The sequence below is a fragment of the Ursus americanus genome, chromosome 22, assembly GCF_024610735.1.
Source record: "Ursus americanus isolate L20-20 chromosome 22, mUrsAme1.1.p, whole genome shotgun sequence".
In the NCBI taxonomy this organism is placed as follows: domain Eukaryota; kingdom Metazoa; phylum Chordata; class Mammalia; order Carnivora; family Ursidae; genus Ursus; species Ursus americanus.
This window is the reverse complement of record NC_142148.1, coordinates 8,229,505-8,247,904: the sequence shown is the minus strand read 5'-3', so window position 1 is coordinate 8,247,904 and position 18,400 is coordinate 8,229,505. Positions and strand designations below refer to the sequence as shown.

The following is an 18,400-nucleotide window of genomic DNA, read 5'->3' as shown; positions in this document are numbered from 1 at the left end:
ATATGAAACCGTTACAGAAAGTGTTGGCTGTGCAGAGAGGTTCTCAGCAAAGAACGTCATCGAAAAAAATTTTTAAATATTTTTTTGGGGGGAGGTGGGGGATGGGAGGGCTCCTTCTGCATTTAGTGACTCAGTCCTGCCTGGAGGCATTTCTCATCAGGGCCAAAAGCCCCTGTGCCCAGTGAGGTGAAACTTGCAAATGAAACTGTCACCTTTCTCAATGGACTAGTATGGCCCAGAGCTCACCAAAGGTCACACAAGGCGACCCCCCTGGTGTTCAGGGACAAAGGAATAAGCAGCTGCATGGTTTCCTTGAATCAGCCCCTGTTCTCTGATGGTGTTGGTGGAGGAAAGTCACCCTGCCAGTTAAGGGCTTCCCCAAAGGACTTTTTCCCGATTTGTGCCAAGTTAAGCATTCAGACCTGAAGTGGCACGAGGTCGTTCTTGACTGGGTGAGCCACGGACACTGATCTCCAAGTTGGAGCAGCAGGTCTGAAGAAGCTAAGCCAGCTGCGAGAAAAGGACCTCTGATCTTTCCTGGGAACCTAGCATTCGGCCGTCCAAGCTGGGAGCCAGCAGGCCCCTGCAGCAACGGGCCCCCCACATCTGGTTTTTTAGGGATACCATCTTTTTCCTGAACACATTTTCCAAATGCTTTTTTTTTTCTTTTGCCAAAGCCATGGTTTTATTTACCTAATGTGCAGATTGTAAGAAGAGTATATTCAATGTTTACTTCGGATCATTGTGTGATGGATTTTTACAAGCCAGCGTGTATGTGCGGATCTGTTTGTATGTGTGTGAATATGACTGCGTGCATGCATTTATTCTTGTGTGTAATATATAAGTATGAATGTCTACGTACATTTCTCCATTTCTGCAAGTAACGTGTGTTTATCTGTATGGACGTGTTCCCACACGGGTATAAACACCTATCTGCATATCATGTGCATATCTATAGTGGACATTGAGCAGGCACACATTCTCTAGCCACTAAGGGATCCCAGCTTCCCAGCTCAGTGGGAGCGCCTTGCCTGTCCCACCACATCCCAGAGTGGGCTGGGACTCATCAACAAGGGTACAAAGGCCGGCCTCCCTTGGCTCAAGGTAGAACCAACTGAAAGGTGCAATTCATGCTCCAGCGCCTCCTAGAGGATCAGGATGAAATTCAACTCTAGCGGAGACCAATCCTTGCTCAGCTCCCTCCCTGCCCTGTTGTTCACTTCCTCTTTACACCGGAAGTCCTCCCTGGCGTATCACATGCTCCTGAACCCCTGTCTCAGGCTCTGCTCTAGGCAGCCTGGGCTAAAACAGTACTTTTATATAAGTGCATGTGTGTATATGCAAATATATGTGTACACACATTTGTATGTGCATGTGCCGATATACAAGGAAATCTAGGAGCATCTGGGAGGGAAGGTAAGATGGAGGAAGAAGACTGATTTTATACGGTGGAGGATAGATGTCTCAGAGAGTACAAGAGACCTGCTTTAAAATTGAAAATTAAAAGATGCTTTAGATGTAAATGTATTTTTTTTATTAAATCAGAAAAAGAGATACAGTATACATGATATCAGTCAGTTATGCTACTTTGAATTACATTTTAATAGACTCATGGTCCTATTTACTCCTCTGTACATATATTAAAAAAACCTCGGGTATTTGAATCATCTTCCAAAATTTTTTATTAACTGGGGTTATGGGGAGGGTTTTATCAGAAAACATCCTGAGAACATTAGGAAATTACAGACAGACTTGAGATAAGTGTCAGACAGAACAGATGAAGCAAGCCCCTCCGCCATCTGAGAAGCATTAATAATGTAAAATTGCAGAGACCAAATCTTTGTTAGGGCTACAGGATGCAGGATTAAAATGGAGACCTCAGTGCCCCCTTGTGTTGCAAAGTAAATTTGCAACTTTATTTGTTCTGCTTTTTTTTTTTTTTTTTTTTTTTTTTTTAAAGTTGTGATCCTTGCCCTCCCTGAGCTTCAGAAAGCAATTGTTTTCCCAAATCATTTCAAACCCTCTGCGGTCAATCTTTTCCCTTCTCATCAATAACTTTCAAGGACCCTATTCGAAAAGCAACCCTTGTTCATTCCCTTTTCATTCCCCACACATTCCATTGCAGGAAATTGGCGACCTCCCCGCCACGGAGCCCATGTTGTCCCTCCTCGCGGTGTAACTTAAAGGCATTTTTGTCTCTCCTCTCCGAGCTTAGAGCATGAGCACGTATTTCCTACAAAGCTTAATTCCTTCCGGCAAGCATTCTTCTGCAACTTACTTGCCACTGCCATTTTTCATAACTTACCCAGAATGCATTCCTCCACCCCCGCCACCCCCTGCCTGGCCACCATCAAGTCCTCGGACCTGACTGGTTCACCTGCTAAACCATCTTGACAGCTGTTTACCGGAAAAGATTGGATCAGAGACGTAAATAATACACCTCAATATACAACAGCTCAGGCTTAATTTGTAGGCAGAATTTCATTTGATGGCCATTAGAAGAAAACTATGTACATGGAGTGGGCTCGGGGAGGAAATGGAGTAGGGAGAAGACATCTTGCTGGCAGGACAACTTGGTGGGAACTGTAGTGATTTGTTTACTTGGATTTGCCAACTGGTCCGATGGATACAGGGTCTGTTTGCACTTGGGCGTCCAACATCCGCTTTGGTCCCTGGAGAAAAATATAAAGAAGTTGCACCCCAATGAAAGTCTGAAATATCAAGAGCAATGACTGCCATGTGTTTCGCACTTTCTCCGTGCCAGGACTTGTGCTACATAAATATACCCCTTGCATGTGTGGTGGATAAAAGAATGGTCTCCGACCAGATGCTGGAGTGCAATGCCCCATTCTATCACTTTCTAGCCTTGTGACGTCTTGGAGGAATTACTTCAACCTTTCGACTCAGTTTCTTCATCTTTCCAATGGGGGAGACACAACTTATCTCAGAGAGTTGCTCCAAGGTAAAGCGAGTTCCCCCTCTGGCCCCATGAGGCGTGGACTTTGGGGATCAGAGGCATTCACACCACCCTTGTCCTGCCTGCTGTCTCAGGACTGCACTTCACGGCGTACAACCAGCCAAACCAAACCCACCCTCCTCTGGTCCTCTCACCAGCCCAGTGAGGCGGGCAGTGATTATTAACCCAGTTTTACAGATGTGAAAACAGGCTCTAAGGTAAGTCGGGACCAGCTAATGTAGCGATGGACAGGCCCCCCTGTAGATCACCTGCTTTCCAGGCTCCAGCCTGGGCCCTGTCACTCTTCCCAAGAGCTGGGTGGGGTAACCAAGCTAATTGTCCCCAGCCTCGGTTCAGCCTGTGCCCAGTGGAGAGGGCCGAAGAGGACAGGTAGGGGACTCCAGGGGAATTAAGAATAGGCCCTATCTTCTTTCCAATCTCTGTTGATTCCTCTGTAAAAACTGCACGTCGGCCTGCACGGAATCCTAGCACTACATGAAGGAGTCAGGGACCCAGGACGGTGGGAGAGATGAGGGTGCCATCAAGTGGGTGATTCTTGGGCAAGAGGGGGCGGGAACCTACTCCGTCTCCAATCGGAGCTCCATGTTGATCAAATAGATATGCTTCTATAGACACATTTATGTGTGTACACACACGCACGTGCACACACACACACAAAGTTTCTAACAGTTTCTTTGTCAACTGAGTCCCTCTGCTCAAAAGCCAAATGCTTGCAAACAGCGAAACTTGATGAGTTCTAAAGGCTTCCTTCCACTTCTTTTCAGACGCTCCATGAAATGCCAAGGGGGCTGTTTCCTGTTAGAATCCAGGCAGCAGGTTGGAAGAGAGGGCAGGAAGGAGCTGAGCAGAGAGGACCTCACCCGGAGGGTAAAGATCAAGCCGGGATCGGTGGGTGATGAATTTGGGAACTGACTAGGGCAGATGGTCTTGGGCAAGGAGAGAGGGAGGCGGCATGCGGACGGAGGGAGAATGAATTGTAGGGGAAGGAGTCCCATGGTGGGTTTAAGGTGAGAGCCATGTGGGCCGATGTTCTAAATTTGCTGGGGGTGAGGCTCCGGTCCACACACAAGGTCCCAGAGTATTTGCCGGGGAAATGATAGCGTCCCCTACGGAACTCCTGCTTCCTATCAGGTGCTGGACCCCGCAGGGCATACATTCATTTTATTCCACAGGAACCCTAGAAGGTTGCTGTCATTATCACCTCAGCTTTGCACGGGGAAACCCAAGGCTCAGAGGGGTTAAGTGACTAACCCAAGGTCACACAGCTAGAAAGTGGTAGGTCTAGGACCCCAATGAAGCTGCCCAACTTCACGGCACAGGCTCCTCGGCACTGCTCTGTTCTTTCCACTGTCCTATGTGCTCTTTGGTCATTTCTAGACTTCTCAGCTCTGGCCCCACTCTGACACTTTGGGCTCCCCCACAGATATTCAGGGACCGGGACAATCAGGAACGATCAATTGGCTTAGGGCAGTTTGTTTCATATACCTGCCCCATCTTTATCACAACCTGAAGGGTTAACTCCAGCCCCGTGGCTGTTCTGTGCACTCTGGGTCATTTAGCAACATCCCTGGTCTCTACCCGCAATGTCTCAGGAGCGCCTACTCCCAGTGGTGACCACCAAAAGGGTCTCTGCACATTGCCAAATGTCCCCTGCATATAAAATCAAACGTTCAGGACTACTGGATGAGCTCCATCCCGTTAGATCCAGGGATTTCATGGGTAGGAGACATGCAGAGAACACTCCATGAGCCTCTGACCAAAAAATAAAAGAAAATAAATAAAATAAACCCCAGAAAACCACCAGAAACCACCAAGAAAGTAAGGAACTGACCGGGCCCGTGAGCTCAGAATCTTTCCAGAACAGCACCCTCCCCACGCAGTATGCCACCCCAGGCACTGTGGCTTGGCAGGGAACGGTTCCACCAGAACTTTGGGCAGAAAAAAATGCACGGTCAGTTTGGAAATGTCTAGAAAAGTGTGATAAGGGTTTTTCTCCTCTCCAAGGAACTGGAGCAGAGAATGGAGACAAATTTTCCAGCAAAACCACTCAAAGCATGATCAGTCTTTTAGCCCCCCCCCCCCCCGCCCGCCCCGCTTTGATGGTCAGTCTCTGGTCTTCACCACCTCTTAAAAACCGGAGAGGGCTTTACACCAGAGGCTTGGGAGGAGGAGAGAGGCTCTGTACCAGGGCCTCCCATTTCCAAACAGCCTCCAACCGTGACTTCTAGCCCTACCTCACACTGAAGTTCTGTACCCACACTCAGACACACAGGCCAGAGGGAAATACCATGGCATTCATCCATAAAATAAACATGGGGCCTGAGATTCTGTATTTCTAACAGGTTCCCGGAGATGCTGTTTAGAGACCAAACTTGGGTCCAGGGGAACCGTCATGCTCCCCCACCTCCATCGATCAGAGGTCACCAACACCTACAGATATTCGGATGTTCAGGTTAACGCCAGTTAACTCCAGACCCACGGCTACTGTCAGTGTGATTTCCTTGTCCCACCCTCTGGGCTCCAGCCACATCCCCATGGGTCCTGGTATGACATCACCTGTGTCTACTCCTAGTGGCTGCTTGACCACCTTGCTTATCTCTCGATTAATGACCTTCAGACTCTGCTCATGGGCCAGGATTTATATTATCCCAAATAGAAGACAACATTTACTAGTGCCATATGTCACCCCATGCATTCCTTCCTTCATTCAGCAAACCCTTCTTGAGTGTCTGCTGTGCTCTAGCCACCGTGCTGGGGAGGACAGCACGTCCGCCCGTGACAGCGCAGGCACTGCTCTCCTAAAGCTACCAGGCTAGGGAGGAGAGAGAGAACCAAATACACACACACAAATAACCCAGACGTTAACTAACTCTTGAGTGTCTGGTCTCCGCTCACTGTGGACTAGACCTCTCTGCAAAGAAGGAGCTAATTTTTAGTCACCTCTGTATACCCACCACCCAAGGTCAGGTTCAGAGCAGTTTCCTGATTTAAACACTTCAAGGCTCCCTTTGGCCACAGACGAACACTGATGCTCTTTATCATCAGCTGTCCTAGCCAGCCTTGCCTCTGTGCTCCCACGCTCTCTTCCCGCCAGGCTGAATTTCACTCTCTCCATTGCCTGGAACACGCTGGGCCTTCAGGCCTCCCCTTGCCTCCTCCTCCACAGGCTAATTAGAGGCCCCACCTTAGAGGTCATCTCCCTGGGGAAGCCTTCCCTGATACTCCTTTCAACCCAGGGCGGGGCCACATCCTCGCACTCAGGCTCCCTCCGTCCTGCCTTCTGCCCCCCTGCTCTTTGCAGGCTCAGTATCCCTGCCCCCATTCATCTGCACCTGAGTGTCCCCCCGAATGGTGATGCCTCTGCCTGCTCTGCTCTCCAGGCCTAGCCCAGCACCTGGCATACAGCAGGTGCTCCATCCATATGTCTTTGACAAAGGTCTAGGCCAGTCCCGCCTTGAAGGCGGGAACCACACTCCTGGCCCAAGAGCCTAGAAAGAAGATAGGAACAATCCACCTACCAGGCCCTTAAAGAAGCCCCCGAGAGACTGCCGCCGTTTCTCCTGTCTCTTTTGGGACTTGTCCCCATTCTGCAGCGAGGTCACCTGCCCCGCGGCCGGTTCCACGCACTGGACGGGTTCTTTGGCTTCCTGCTTGTTGTTCTTCAGCTTGTTCCCCTCGGCCGCCACCTTCTTGTCCTTGGAGGAGCCCTCTTTGCCCTTCTGGCCTGCTCCCGCCTGCTCCGGCTCAGGGGATGCGATGGCCTTCTCCGCTGAGTCCGCCGTCTACGGCAAGTTCAAACAAAATGCATGTTTAGGCGCTGTAAGACAACACTCGATAGCAGGGGAATACGTATGTCAAAACAAAGGTGTTGAAATATTGGATGGGGTCTACGTTCTCATGAGTCCTGGGTGAAATGAAAAAAAATAAGAAAAAGGTGCAAATACTTATGATGGTTCAAGGTCCCGGTAGGAGACATTTATTTGTTTATCTAATAATCAATTTATTTATGCTTTCCTAGCTAGCATTCTTCTCTCCTTCTTCTGGGACGAGAACTTGGGTTTTTCTTGGAGAACCACCCTTCTCTCTCCTTTCACTGTGGTTCAGACAAATGAATTCCACCCCTGGACAAAGGCACTTGACTCAGGCTGGCCAATCAGAGCCTTGGACGTGATCGGGCTGCTGGGATTGGTTCAGGATGGCTGAACACGGATAAAAACTGAGCTAATCTCAGAACCTTACTAAATCAACCAAGAGAGAGGTCTGTCCACCCTCCATTGGATTTGAAACTGTGAAGATAGCCTGGAGTTTCAGAGCCCACACCATTTCCAGGAAAAGTCTTCTTGAAAAGAAAGCAGTAGAGAGAAAAGCAGAGCTGAGAGATGAAGAGACAGAGAGGGAGAAAGAATCCAGGTGCTGATGCCATCACATATGCCCCTGGATCTAGCTGTTCCTGAAGCTGTTCCTTTTGTGCTTAAGCCAGGTTTGAGAGGGTTTCTCCCACTTAAAACCACATGTGATTCTTTTCTAGGGGATGCCTAATGTTTTCTTCATGGTTATGTCTACCTTCATTTCTGGCGTGAAACTGTTCTTTCGTTTATAAAACAGTGGTGAGAGAAGATAAATGTTTTATTTTAGGTTTTGAATGTACATCTTTCATGCTGAAGAGAAATTTTTGCCGTCCTACTTGGTTCCTGTAGTTTGGAAGGATGAAGCTGTAAAATCCAAAATTCAAGAAAATTCTAGGTAAATGACAGATAACAAAATATCTGTAAAGTAAAAGCCTTCTCCCCATAATTTACTTGAACTGAAATTAATACAGGGGCCAGACAGATGATAGAAAAACATGACAGAGGCTAGGGGTAAGAATAATCACCTAGAGATCTTATATCCCCAGTTGGGAAAGCAACATAAGAAATATTTCTCTAGTGTAAGAAAAACACTAGTTCAAGCAATGCTGGCTTTGACTTTGGGGAGTAAATTGGAGTGGCGGGGAGGATCTTGGTGAATTGTCACGTGCCGTGTCCAAAGGGGCAACAGCTTCTCAGACCCAGCCAAGACACTATGTAGGATCCTAGCCCCAGGGCTGCCAAGTCTTCTATCTTCCGCATAGAAACTTGAAAACAGCCACAACACCAGGACCCCCATGGGCCACATTTGACCTGCCGAATATATGTTTACAACTTCTGATTGGTAAAAGTGATCGATTGTTCCTGAGTGAAAAAGTTCTTGGACAAAGTTGCAGTTTGACGGAGAAAGCAGTAAGCCGAGAACCGTCATTTCTCATCAGTATCGATATACCCCTTAGAAATAAGCAAGAAGACAGAAGATTCCCTGGTCCGAAAAGGCTCCCGAGGGCAGAGTTTCCTTGGAGAAAGGAAGCATCGAACACGGAGTCACCCCAAAAAGCTGTCCTGCCACCAGTGACTCTGAGTATTTCCGTCGGACCCCGGCTGCCAAAATTGCAGCAAATGCGAAGTAAGATACAGATGCCCAGCTGCAACAGAGAGCCGAGAGCGGACACCCCCGTAGGCTGAGACAGAAACTCCCACCACGAGGCTCTTCAGAAAGACCACAGACCATTTGAACACCCTGTTGACTGTTTTTGTTGCATAGAAGATGATAAGACCCAGTTATTGGCTAAGGGCTTAGTGTTTGTCATCAAAACGACAACGACAACGACAACAAACAGGATGTGGTGCTGACTCCTCGCTGTACGACCTGGAATAAATCACTGGCTCTCTCAGCTTCCTCATCCGTGTGGGAGTAACAAAAGAAATCCTACCTCCCGGTGGTCTAAGGATTACAGTAGCCCGTCACGGAAAGCCTGTGTCACATGGTGTCTGGCCCATGGGAAAGGCCAAACATCCGGGGACCAGTCTTCTCATTTTGTCTGGGAGAGAGGGGGTTCCGGGACATGCAACTTAATTTTAAAACCACAAAGCCCCGGGCAAACTGGGAAGCGTCTGTCATCCTGACCCAACATTGCCCACCGAGATTCTCTCTGACACATTCTTTCTGCGTGGATCCGAGAGCCAGATACAGATGAAGGACTCAGGAAATCCTTGTTCAGTCTCCAGATGTGCCTCTCCAGCCTTGTCTCCGATCCCTCTCCCCTCTGTTCCTTGTGCTCCAGGCACATGGCCTCCTCTTCTTCCTTGAACAAGCTATTCTCAAAGAGGGGCTTCATGTTTGCTGTTCGTAGGGTTTGACAGGATGGCTGCTTCTTTGCTGTCATGTCTCAGCTCAGACGTCGCCTCCTTGGAGACGCAGTCCCTGTTTAGATGGTCTGAAGAAGGCCGACCCCTCTCTGACAAAACACTGCTGTGTTTTCTTTATGTTTGCCTTAATCTTGGGGATTTCTTGGCTCATTTGAGAGCGCTCTGCCCGCCTCCCTCTGCTGGAAGGGGAGCTCCAGAGAACAAAACTCTTCTGTCTTCCATGGCTTTATTCCCAGCACCTCGTCTGACACATAGTAAGTCTCCACCAAAATGGGTTGAATGAATGGCCGGCAACTCGCCCTCCAGATGTTTCTACACTGTTTCCCTCAGCAAATCACTGTGAGGTGGGGAGGGAGACGTGCCCACACATCAATAACTTTCACAGGACATTGATTTTTTTTTTTTTTTTCCAGGAGGGGAGCTTTCAATGGATCAGCTCCATTTACCGCAGGGTTACACCATGCTATTAGGCTTAAATGTTCTTCTTAATGGCTTAGAAAGTAACTTCTGAAAATAACAGATGTTGGTTCCTTATATTCAGAGTAAGCTAAGAATCTAAACTCTGTGATGAATGGTTTGTCATTAAATGCATATGATTTAAAATCTTTACTTGGGATTTGACTCTCTCAGAATTTATAACAAAAGTTACTCTCATCCAAATCATCTGGGTATGTCCTCCCTCCCCTAGAACCCAGCAGTGCTGGCAGGAAGTTGGAGGACAAGGTCATGGGGACACCCCATTTGATTCAGACCTTGGAAGCATACCCAGACCAGGAGGTGCCTGCGGCTTCTTCTCCTGGAATCATCAACCAAGACTCTCATAACCCTGAGAGGGCAACTTGGAAAGGAGCAGAGAATGTCTCTTCCCACCCCCAAAATTCAACTAGGCATTTATCATGTCTCCAAGATTACACATCCGTCTCCTCAAGTCTGGATCCAGGGACCTCTGATGGATTCTCAGAGCACTCCTAGGTGAGTGTACATAGAATGAGGTTTCTAGCTTACTCAGATTTGCACTGACTTCACTTAGGTTTTACAATCGCTAAAATGATTGGCCTAACTGTTTCACATCCAGATCCTAGACAAAATGTACAATTATATTTAAATATTTCATATTGAATAAAGTAAATTTATCATATTTCTATGGTAGTCAACTTCAGGATTTTTGGTTCTGAAGTGGTCTAGAGAATGAGTTTGGGGGCAGGCATAGTCATAAGTTGAAAATGAAAAACAAAAATAATTTGAATGTAGCAAAAAGCAATATATTCCCTGGTGAAATATATGGGCTAATCCAACTATTATGGAAATAGAAATATAATAAATTATTTATAGTCATTGCTGTCCATTTGTGTGTGTGGGATATGAACAATACACTAGGGGGTAATTTCCTATCAGTGGCACAGGAGTCATAGTAACAAAATGATAGCAACAGCTATGGCTTCATATGTTGAAGCCTTAACCCCCAGTGTGAGCGTAGCTGGAGTAAGAAAGTAATTAAGTTTAATTGACGTCAGAAGAATGGGGCCCTCATCCAATAGGATTAGCGTCCTTCTAAGAGCTGCCATATGAGGACATAGCAGACAGCAGCTGTTGGAAAGCCAGGAAGAGAGCTCTCCTTGCCAGGAACCATGCTACCATCCTGATCTTGGATTTTCCAGTCTCCAAAACCGTGAGAAAACAAATGTCTGTTGTTAAACCTTTGAGCCGGTGGTAGTTTGTACAGTAGCCCACACGGCTTCACATAGCAACTAACACTTATTGAGTCCCCAGTACTAGGACTGTTTACACGGGTAGACTCATCTAAGTATGACAATGCCACGAGGCAGTACTTTTCCTAGCTCCATTGTAGAGATGAGGAAACTGAGGCACGGAGAGATTTGGTAAGTTGTTTTTAGTCACACAGCTAAAAAGTAGCAGAGCCAGGATTCGAACGCAGGTGGTCTGAGCCTGCAAATCATGTTCTTAACCAGTTCTCTGTATCGCAAACATCAGTAGAATATTTGGGGACATTTTTGTGGAGGTATGTTTTTAAGTTAGTTAAGGCGCTGGTTACAAAATAGGGTGTCGAACATGAGATGATCCCATTTAAAAAAAAAAGATACATGTAGTTATAAAAATGTCATAGTTATGTTTCTTCTAGAATGGAGAAAATCATGGAAAAAAAACATGTAAGCCCATGTCTTTCACCCAATTTTTTTTTTTTCCCAAGAAAGAGCTCCTACTCTATGCCAGGCACTATGCAATGTGATAGAAAAATAAAAGAGGCTCCTCGCTTGCCCCACAGATGCTCCAGACACAGAAAGGAAGGGGTAGAGGAGACGCAACTAATAGACAAAGGACTTATTACAATGTATGATAAATTCTATGAAGTAAGAGAACAAGATGCAATGATGATGGGCGGAAATAGAACATCTCTTTGAGGAGGTGACATTTAGGCCAAGACTTGAAGGATAGGAAGGGAAGAGGGAAAAGCATGAGTTAAATGAAATAGCCGAGAAATTCTAGCTTGTTCATGCATGTATCCGCAGACCCCGAGATAGTGCCTGGTATACAGCAGGTGCTTAACCTAGAGATGGTAAATGAGTTGTCTGCGGCTGAGAATTGCATTGGCAACGAAGCTGGAAAGAAGTGAGAACATGCAAGCTAAACCCACCACCGAACAGAGTTGACGGGTCACTTACTTGATAGCTGGAGTCTTTCCCATTTATTTCTTCTGAGTGGGTGATCCCTCCATCCCCTTTCACTGACTAAAATAACAAACAGACAATGACCTTTCAGCTACCAGGAGCACAGCAACATGGGGAATGCAAGGGGAGTTCTGAAATGCATGACCTCAGTCATTCATGGTTGAGATTCAGGGTCAAGACAAATGGAGGACCAGCTAGAAATGTATTACTCATAAGATACACAATTTCCATGTGGCTTGTAACCAGAGGCCAATTATATTCAAGTGTTGGCTTCCCCAAATAACAACAACAATGGAAGTCTTAAACCCTGTGATTAGGTAATTCTGGGGTAAAGAAATGATGACCAAATGTTGATGTTGGAACCAGGAGGCAGTGGGACGCGTTGCGTGAGTGAACAAGTGAACCGTTGGTAGCCTTCTGTTGGTAACATTTAAGTGGTAGATATTTCCCTGTGGGTTTCCCCTCGCAGACAGATGGGGTTTATTGAATATCCCATTTTTCATTTTTAGTGGCTCTGTGGCCCGTGGCATCAGTGATAAGGCTGGATCACAGCTTTGGCTCCTGAAAGCACAGGCTCAGTGAGGGGTTCTCAAACCGTGATCCCAGGGCCACAGCCTCAGCATCCCTTGGGAGTTTGTTAGAAATACCAATTCTTGAGAACCACGGAGTGGGGGCGGGGGGAGGCGGTGAGCAACAAGCCCTCCAGGTGATTCTGAAGCACACTGGAGTCTGAACATCACTTCTTCAAGCTAATCGGCATAGACAAATGCAGACCCATACTGGGGCCCAGAGTCTCAGCTGTGGATTCCGTAATGCTCTGGGCCTGACGCTTGATAAAGCACCTAAGAACTCTGGTAATGAATTGCCCAGTTCTTCTCAGGTTTAATGCCCATATATTTGGTCACTGCTTATCGTCTCCTCCTCCCCTGCTGGAGGCAGGGGGTGTAGGAAACAGGGGGTAAGCAATGTGGGGCAAACAGGAAGACTTCAACTCCCACTGCTACGATCTCAGCTGTTCTGCCAGCAGGTGGCAAGAACCTGTAACACCTGCATCAAGAACAGTTAACAACATCAAAGGCACTCAAATAATTTTTTGATTGATTAATATTATATGTCTCTGTAATCTGACGTATGGTACTCATATTAGTAAAGATAATGAAAATTATTATTCATGAAAGCTAACTTTTAGTGAAGTGCTTACTAAAGGTTAGGCAGGGTGCTAAATGAGATAATAACCCTCACTAGTTCATTTATTCCTCATGCAGAACCTTAAGATAGAGGAATAATTTTATTTGCCTCATTTTACAGGCAAGAAAATGGAAGCTCAGAGAAACCAGCGTGGGTCATGGAACCAGCAGGTGAGGGAGTCAGGATCTGACACCAGGCAATGACTCCATATTCCATCCTCTTAACCGCCTCCCCGTACCGTTCCTCCAAGGTAGGGAGGCACCGTTCAATTACACACGTTTCATTGAGCACCTACTATGAAGTCCCCTAATTAGGAAAGATAATAAGGGCTTGGATAAGATGGAGGTTGATAAATCTCAAATAGGGAGGTTTGTGGAACATGCCCATCCCCAGAGGTCGACCACGCTCGTCTTTAAATACTACTTGGTGCTGCTAAGATTCAGAAGTCTTGACTAGGACTGTCAATGGTTTGACACAGTATGGCAATTTCTAGGTCTTTTCCTGCCTCTAAACCAACCTTTACAGAGCCTGGCATAGGGTAGAACCTTGATACATGCTTCTTGATTGGTTAGGAATGGAAGGAATCTTTCTCCTGCCTGAACCCCTGGCGTCTGGAAGTTCCATGTGCTTTTCTTAGGAACATCACTGTCATGGGCTTCACCCAGGTGTTCAGCCCAGAGGCAAATAAGGATCTCTGGGTCCTCTTCACACACACTAGATCCATTTAGATGAAGAGTGGTTTTTTCTTCCCCTGGGTCTTCTGCATTGTTCTACAAGGGCCAGTCTTGCTGGAGAACATTTAGAAAAAGAGATTGACTCTCTTGGTTACTATTTCTCTCCCTGTAACCAGCTCGGTCCGCCTTCTCATTGCATCCAAAGGTTTTGCCATTTTGGGATTTCCCTGGCCTCCAGAATTCAGGCTGCCCTTAAGAGCCCTTCCTACCCAAACACATTTCCCAGTGTCCTTTAGAATATGGTGTCACAGCCTCATTAGCTGGCCTTTGGGGAATGCTGAATGGCAAAACCAGCCAAACAAACAACGTTGGTTTTTTAAGCAAAATCTGAATGGAGATTAGGAGGCATGCACAGCCCCTCCCCTGGTGCCACCTTCCTGCCCGAGAGAGAGAGAGAGAGAGAGAGAGAGAGAGAGAGAGATTTTTAACTTCCCGTTAGTGGTTTCAATTTGATTATCTGTTAGGTCCTCCGCCAGTTTAGGGTTTAAATCTGCTTTCTTCCCCTCCCTTTCTTTGCTAGCCCTTGGGGGAGAATTTAGATTGAATCAAAAGTCTTCCTTGGCAACAGTGGATCGAGGTTAAGATCCTGACAACGGTCCCTCCGGCTGTCAGGGAGATTATTGCAAAGAAGTTCAACTCCTTCCTCTTTAAAAAAGAGACTATCTCAAGCTTTTCTATGATTTTCCTCTGTTATTCATTTTGAGGCATAGAAAGCCATATATATGCAAAGGTGACTGCGTGCTGAGTTTAGACTAAGGGTCTTACAAGTCCCTCCCTCCCTTCCTCTCATTGTTTTCTTTCTATCATTCTTTCCTCTTTGCTGAATCCTCTTCCAGAGACCAATTCAAATAGTTCATGTTGGGCTCTGTATTCGAAGGACCATGACCGTAGAAGCTCATTTTCTCCATTGTCTAAAAACTAGAGTTAGAACCCCACATTTTTTTCAGGGACTATCTAATACTTCAAAGAACAGTTTGGAGGCTACCAAGTAATTTCAGAGATTTTCTAGTTCAACACTGAGCAACTTTCTTCCAGGGGTTTATTTTTATTCATGAGAGGTAAAGGTGAAGCGTCTCGGGCATCCAGCCTGTGGTGTTGGGATGGAATCTGGTTGTGACATCCAAGCTTTGCATATTAATAAAGTCATTTTTATTTCTTTCATGGTGTCACACATTCTGAGAGCTGGATACTCGGAGGAGCATTTGAACCCTCTGCAACATGTATCGCTTAGCTATTCAAAGTTCTAGTGGAAATGTTTGGTGGGCGGTTCACATTTCTTTGAAAGGAGTGCAAGTGTGTTTTTGATGGAGATCTAATCCAACTGAAGTTGCAATTTAAAAGAATTGGGAAAATATTTTAATTGATAATGAGGGATTGTTTACTAGGTCAGCCTTATTGTAACAAATCCAAGGAACTGGACCTGCTAGAAATTTCCAGAATCAACAAAGGCTATGCGTCCAACCTTTGTATTTTACCAAGATACTCACTTGAAACAGAACTGGGCAATCAGACAAAATTACACAGTCAAGGCAAATCTCAGTTTAGTGACAAATATATTCAGAAAACGCGCACCCGAGCTTTATGTAAGTCATGTATTAATTCTCCTCTCTCTTGCCTTGTCATTTCAGGTGATTCCAGGTAAGCACAGAGAACACTACTAGGAGAATCACAAAAATGGAGCTCTGGTTGTTCACCTCCATGTACTCTCAAAAAAAATCAGCCGCCAGGAGCCCAGAAAGCCCCAGTTCCATCTAAGTACAGGGGTGAGCGTTAGAATCAACAAACACCCGAGTTTGAGGTCTGGTGCCGCCATCTACCAGTTCTGTGACCTTGACGGCATCACTTAAACACGCCGAGTCTTCCTGCCCTTCTCTGCACGGTGGGGCAGGAATGTGTTGCATGGGGTTTTTAGGCTAATCAATGAGCTAATGCGCTGGCCGGGCCACTGGCACATGATATGTAAACAGTAGCTATTATCATCATTACTGTAATTATTACCTGAGAGCGCCAAGTGACCACAGAATCCCCTTTAAGGGTAGAAAGGAACGCAAGCTTCTGTGGAGACAGGAATTACCCAAAGAAATGCTACTTTCAGAAACCCTCTCATGAAGGGCAACTCTATATTCATAGATGGTACGTGGGGCAGAAAGGGAGATCAAGAACTTAAGCTGGAAGACTCCTGTTTTTGTTTTTTTGTCTTACAATCACCGTTACAAAGCACCCTTCTTTTCCCTCCAGATGGTAAATTTCAACAGGTTTTATTAGATTTATAGATCGAATGTAAGCAACGGAAGACCATGACTTCCTGGCTCTATCCTCATTCGGGTCTTATATTTGCTCGATATTAAAGCTCACACTCCTTCTCTATGCCTGAGACCATGATTCCAACAAAGAGCTTCTTACAAAACAAATGGTCTAAAGAAAGAGACAGGAGGAGGATTAAATGAAACAGTAGGTGACAATGGCTCGGAGAAGAAAGCACTTTTCAAGTACAGGGTGTTATTAATATTGACAGATGATAAATTTATATCTCTATATTTCTATCTACCACCGTATGGTTTCATCTGCCTACCTGGTTTGCGGGCACATGAATAGAGATCTCCACCCACTCACTCTATAAAAATATACTGGTGCTTCAAATATCCAATTTCTTGACATACACTTGAATTAATACATATAAGAATCTTTTTCTATTTAGGGCGTGACAGATGTCTTAGCTACTCCTCGCAATTATTTTGAAAATCTGTAGGAGCCCATAGGATTTTTGTGAAGTTGTAGCTTGACCTGTGTTGGATGCAGTACGAGGACTTGGGGGACTCTATTTATCTTTACCTGAAATATACTTGTTTTTCCTGAAATGGGATTATTTGAAAAATGATACTCTTTCCATTTCTATTTTTAGGAGAGGTTAGTTTCTGGAAAGAAAAGGATCTCTTTAGAAATAAACTGGGCAATGCATTTATTTATTTTTTCAAAATATGCAACCATGAGTCACATTGCCGTGGGACAGCAAAATATGTCTTCTGAGAGAAATTTAATGGAGGCCAAGTAGAGGAGGTAGAAAATCCATGATCTGATAAATGGAGACATTGATTACAAAACAAGGGTGACACATTTACAATTGAGTTCCCTCTTCTATTAAATCAATTATTTTAAAAAGAACTATATTTTGCTAACAATATCTAAAATCAGTTTGAAATGTTCACTTATTTGGCTCAAAAAATGAAAAATGAAAAGCTCGGTGATGAGTCAGATGTTGTCTCAATTTTCAAGCCCCGAGAGCAGGGTTTGGTTTGGTTTGGTTTTCTCCTGCATAAATCCGGACTTTAAATTAGTTTGGAAGTCATGAAATATTAGCTCAAAGCTGAAAACAATTGTTGAAGCCACCCCCCAGGAGTGTACGCTGTGGGGATATTAGCACATGTGCATAAAAGTAGGTGTGCAAGGATGTTCACCGGATTAGTTAGTGAACGACCTGAGATTATGTGCATGAGACACGTGGTGTGTGCTCACTGCATATGGCCTAGAGTTAAAAACAAACATGTTTTCCTCATTGGGCTTTATTCTCGATGAGGACAGATACAACTTACTGTTGTACCCCAATGTCTGGAATACAGTGGGTACTCGATAATTATTTGTTGAATAAATGACCAAATGAAGTGCAACAAGTTGGAAACAAATCCAATGTCCATCAAGAGAACAATGGTTAACCCGAGTATGATAAATCCAGATGATGTGATTCAATGAAGTTGATATAAAGACGGAGGTGGCACGGTATCAGGGATGTGACACCAAATGCCCACAGAGATAGGCCCAGCGACATCAGTGAGTGAGCTGGGTATGACAATGGGAGTCGTGGGATCGTGGTGAGCTGGAAAACCCATGTCTTCTGTGTATTTGAATTATTCACGATGGCAATATATTGTTATAATGAAAACAAAACAGACTGCAAGACAAGAATCACTAGGATTTCTGCAATTTCTAGGGAAAATCCCCCAAATCATAGAAGCTTTGGAGTTTCAGCATTAATAGAGAGGAATAATGTTCAAGCTCCCAGGCGTAACCCTTCCTGTGGATGATAGATAATAAGAACAATGGACATTATAGGACCTGATGCTACGATTGTTCTGGGAAAATGTGTCCTCTTCTATCTCCACCCCTATCCTAGGGAGAATCAATTATAAAGGACTCTTTCGTTTCCAACTTGTTTCCCTAACAGCTCAGAGGTACCCAGTTTCTATTGCTAGAAAATATCCCCAGAAACCTCTAAAGGATAGCTCTGGAGGGTGAATTTAAGTAATGTCCGACCTCATTAGAATTCAAGGATTTGGGGGCGCCTGGGTGGCACAGTGGTTAAGCGCCTGCCTTCGGCTCAGGGCGTGATCCTGGCGTTCTGGGATCGAGCCCCACATCAGGCTCCTCTACTATGAGCCTGCTTCTTCCTCTCCCACTCCCCTGCTGTGTTCCCTCTCTCGCTGGCTGTCTCCCTCTGTCAAATAAATAAATAAAATCTTTAAAAAAAAAAAAAGAATTCAAGGATTTGATTTGAATGGATGTAGGGGGTGGTTTAGACATCTTCCATGCTTTATTTGGAGG

General features: G+C 45.5%; 1 protein-coding gene across 8 annotated transcripts in view; it reads right to left on the bottom strand.

Moving 5' to 3' along the window:
• Positions 1-1,664: 1,664 nt before the first annotated feature.
• BCAS1 (brain enriched myelin associated protein 1) overlaps positions 1,665-18,400 on the bottom strand; it is a 91,623-nt gene continuing 74,887 nt past the window's right edge. For 4 of the 8 annotated variants that reach the window (XM_045808444.2, XM_087853480.1, XM_087853481.1 and 1 more), the window contains 3 exons: positions 11,877-11,942; positions 6,496-6,759; positions 1,665-2,672 (listed from right to left, as the gene is read on the bottom strand). In XM_045808444.2, the coding sequence (XP_045664400.2) occupies positions 2,598-2,672; positions 6,496-6,759; positions 11,877-11,942 (405 nt within the window). In that variant the 3' untranslated portion in view covers positions 1,665-2,597. The remainder of the gene's footprint in view (positions 2,673-6,495; positions 6,760-11,876; positions 11,943-18,400) is intronic. The other 4 variants (XM_087853482.1, XM_087853483.1, XM_087853484.1 and 1 more) reach the window with 1 other exon arrangement.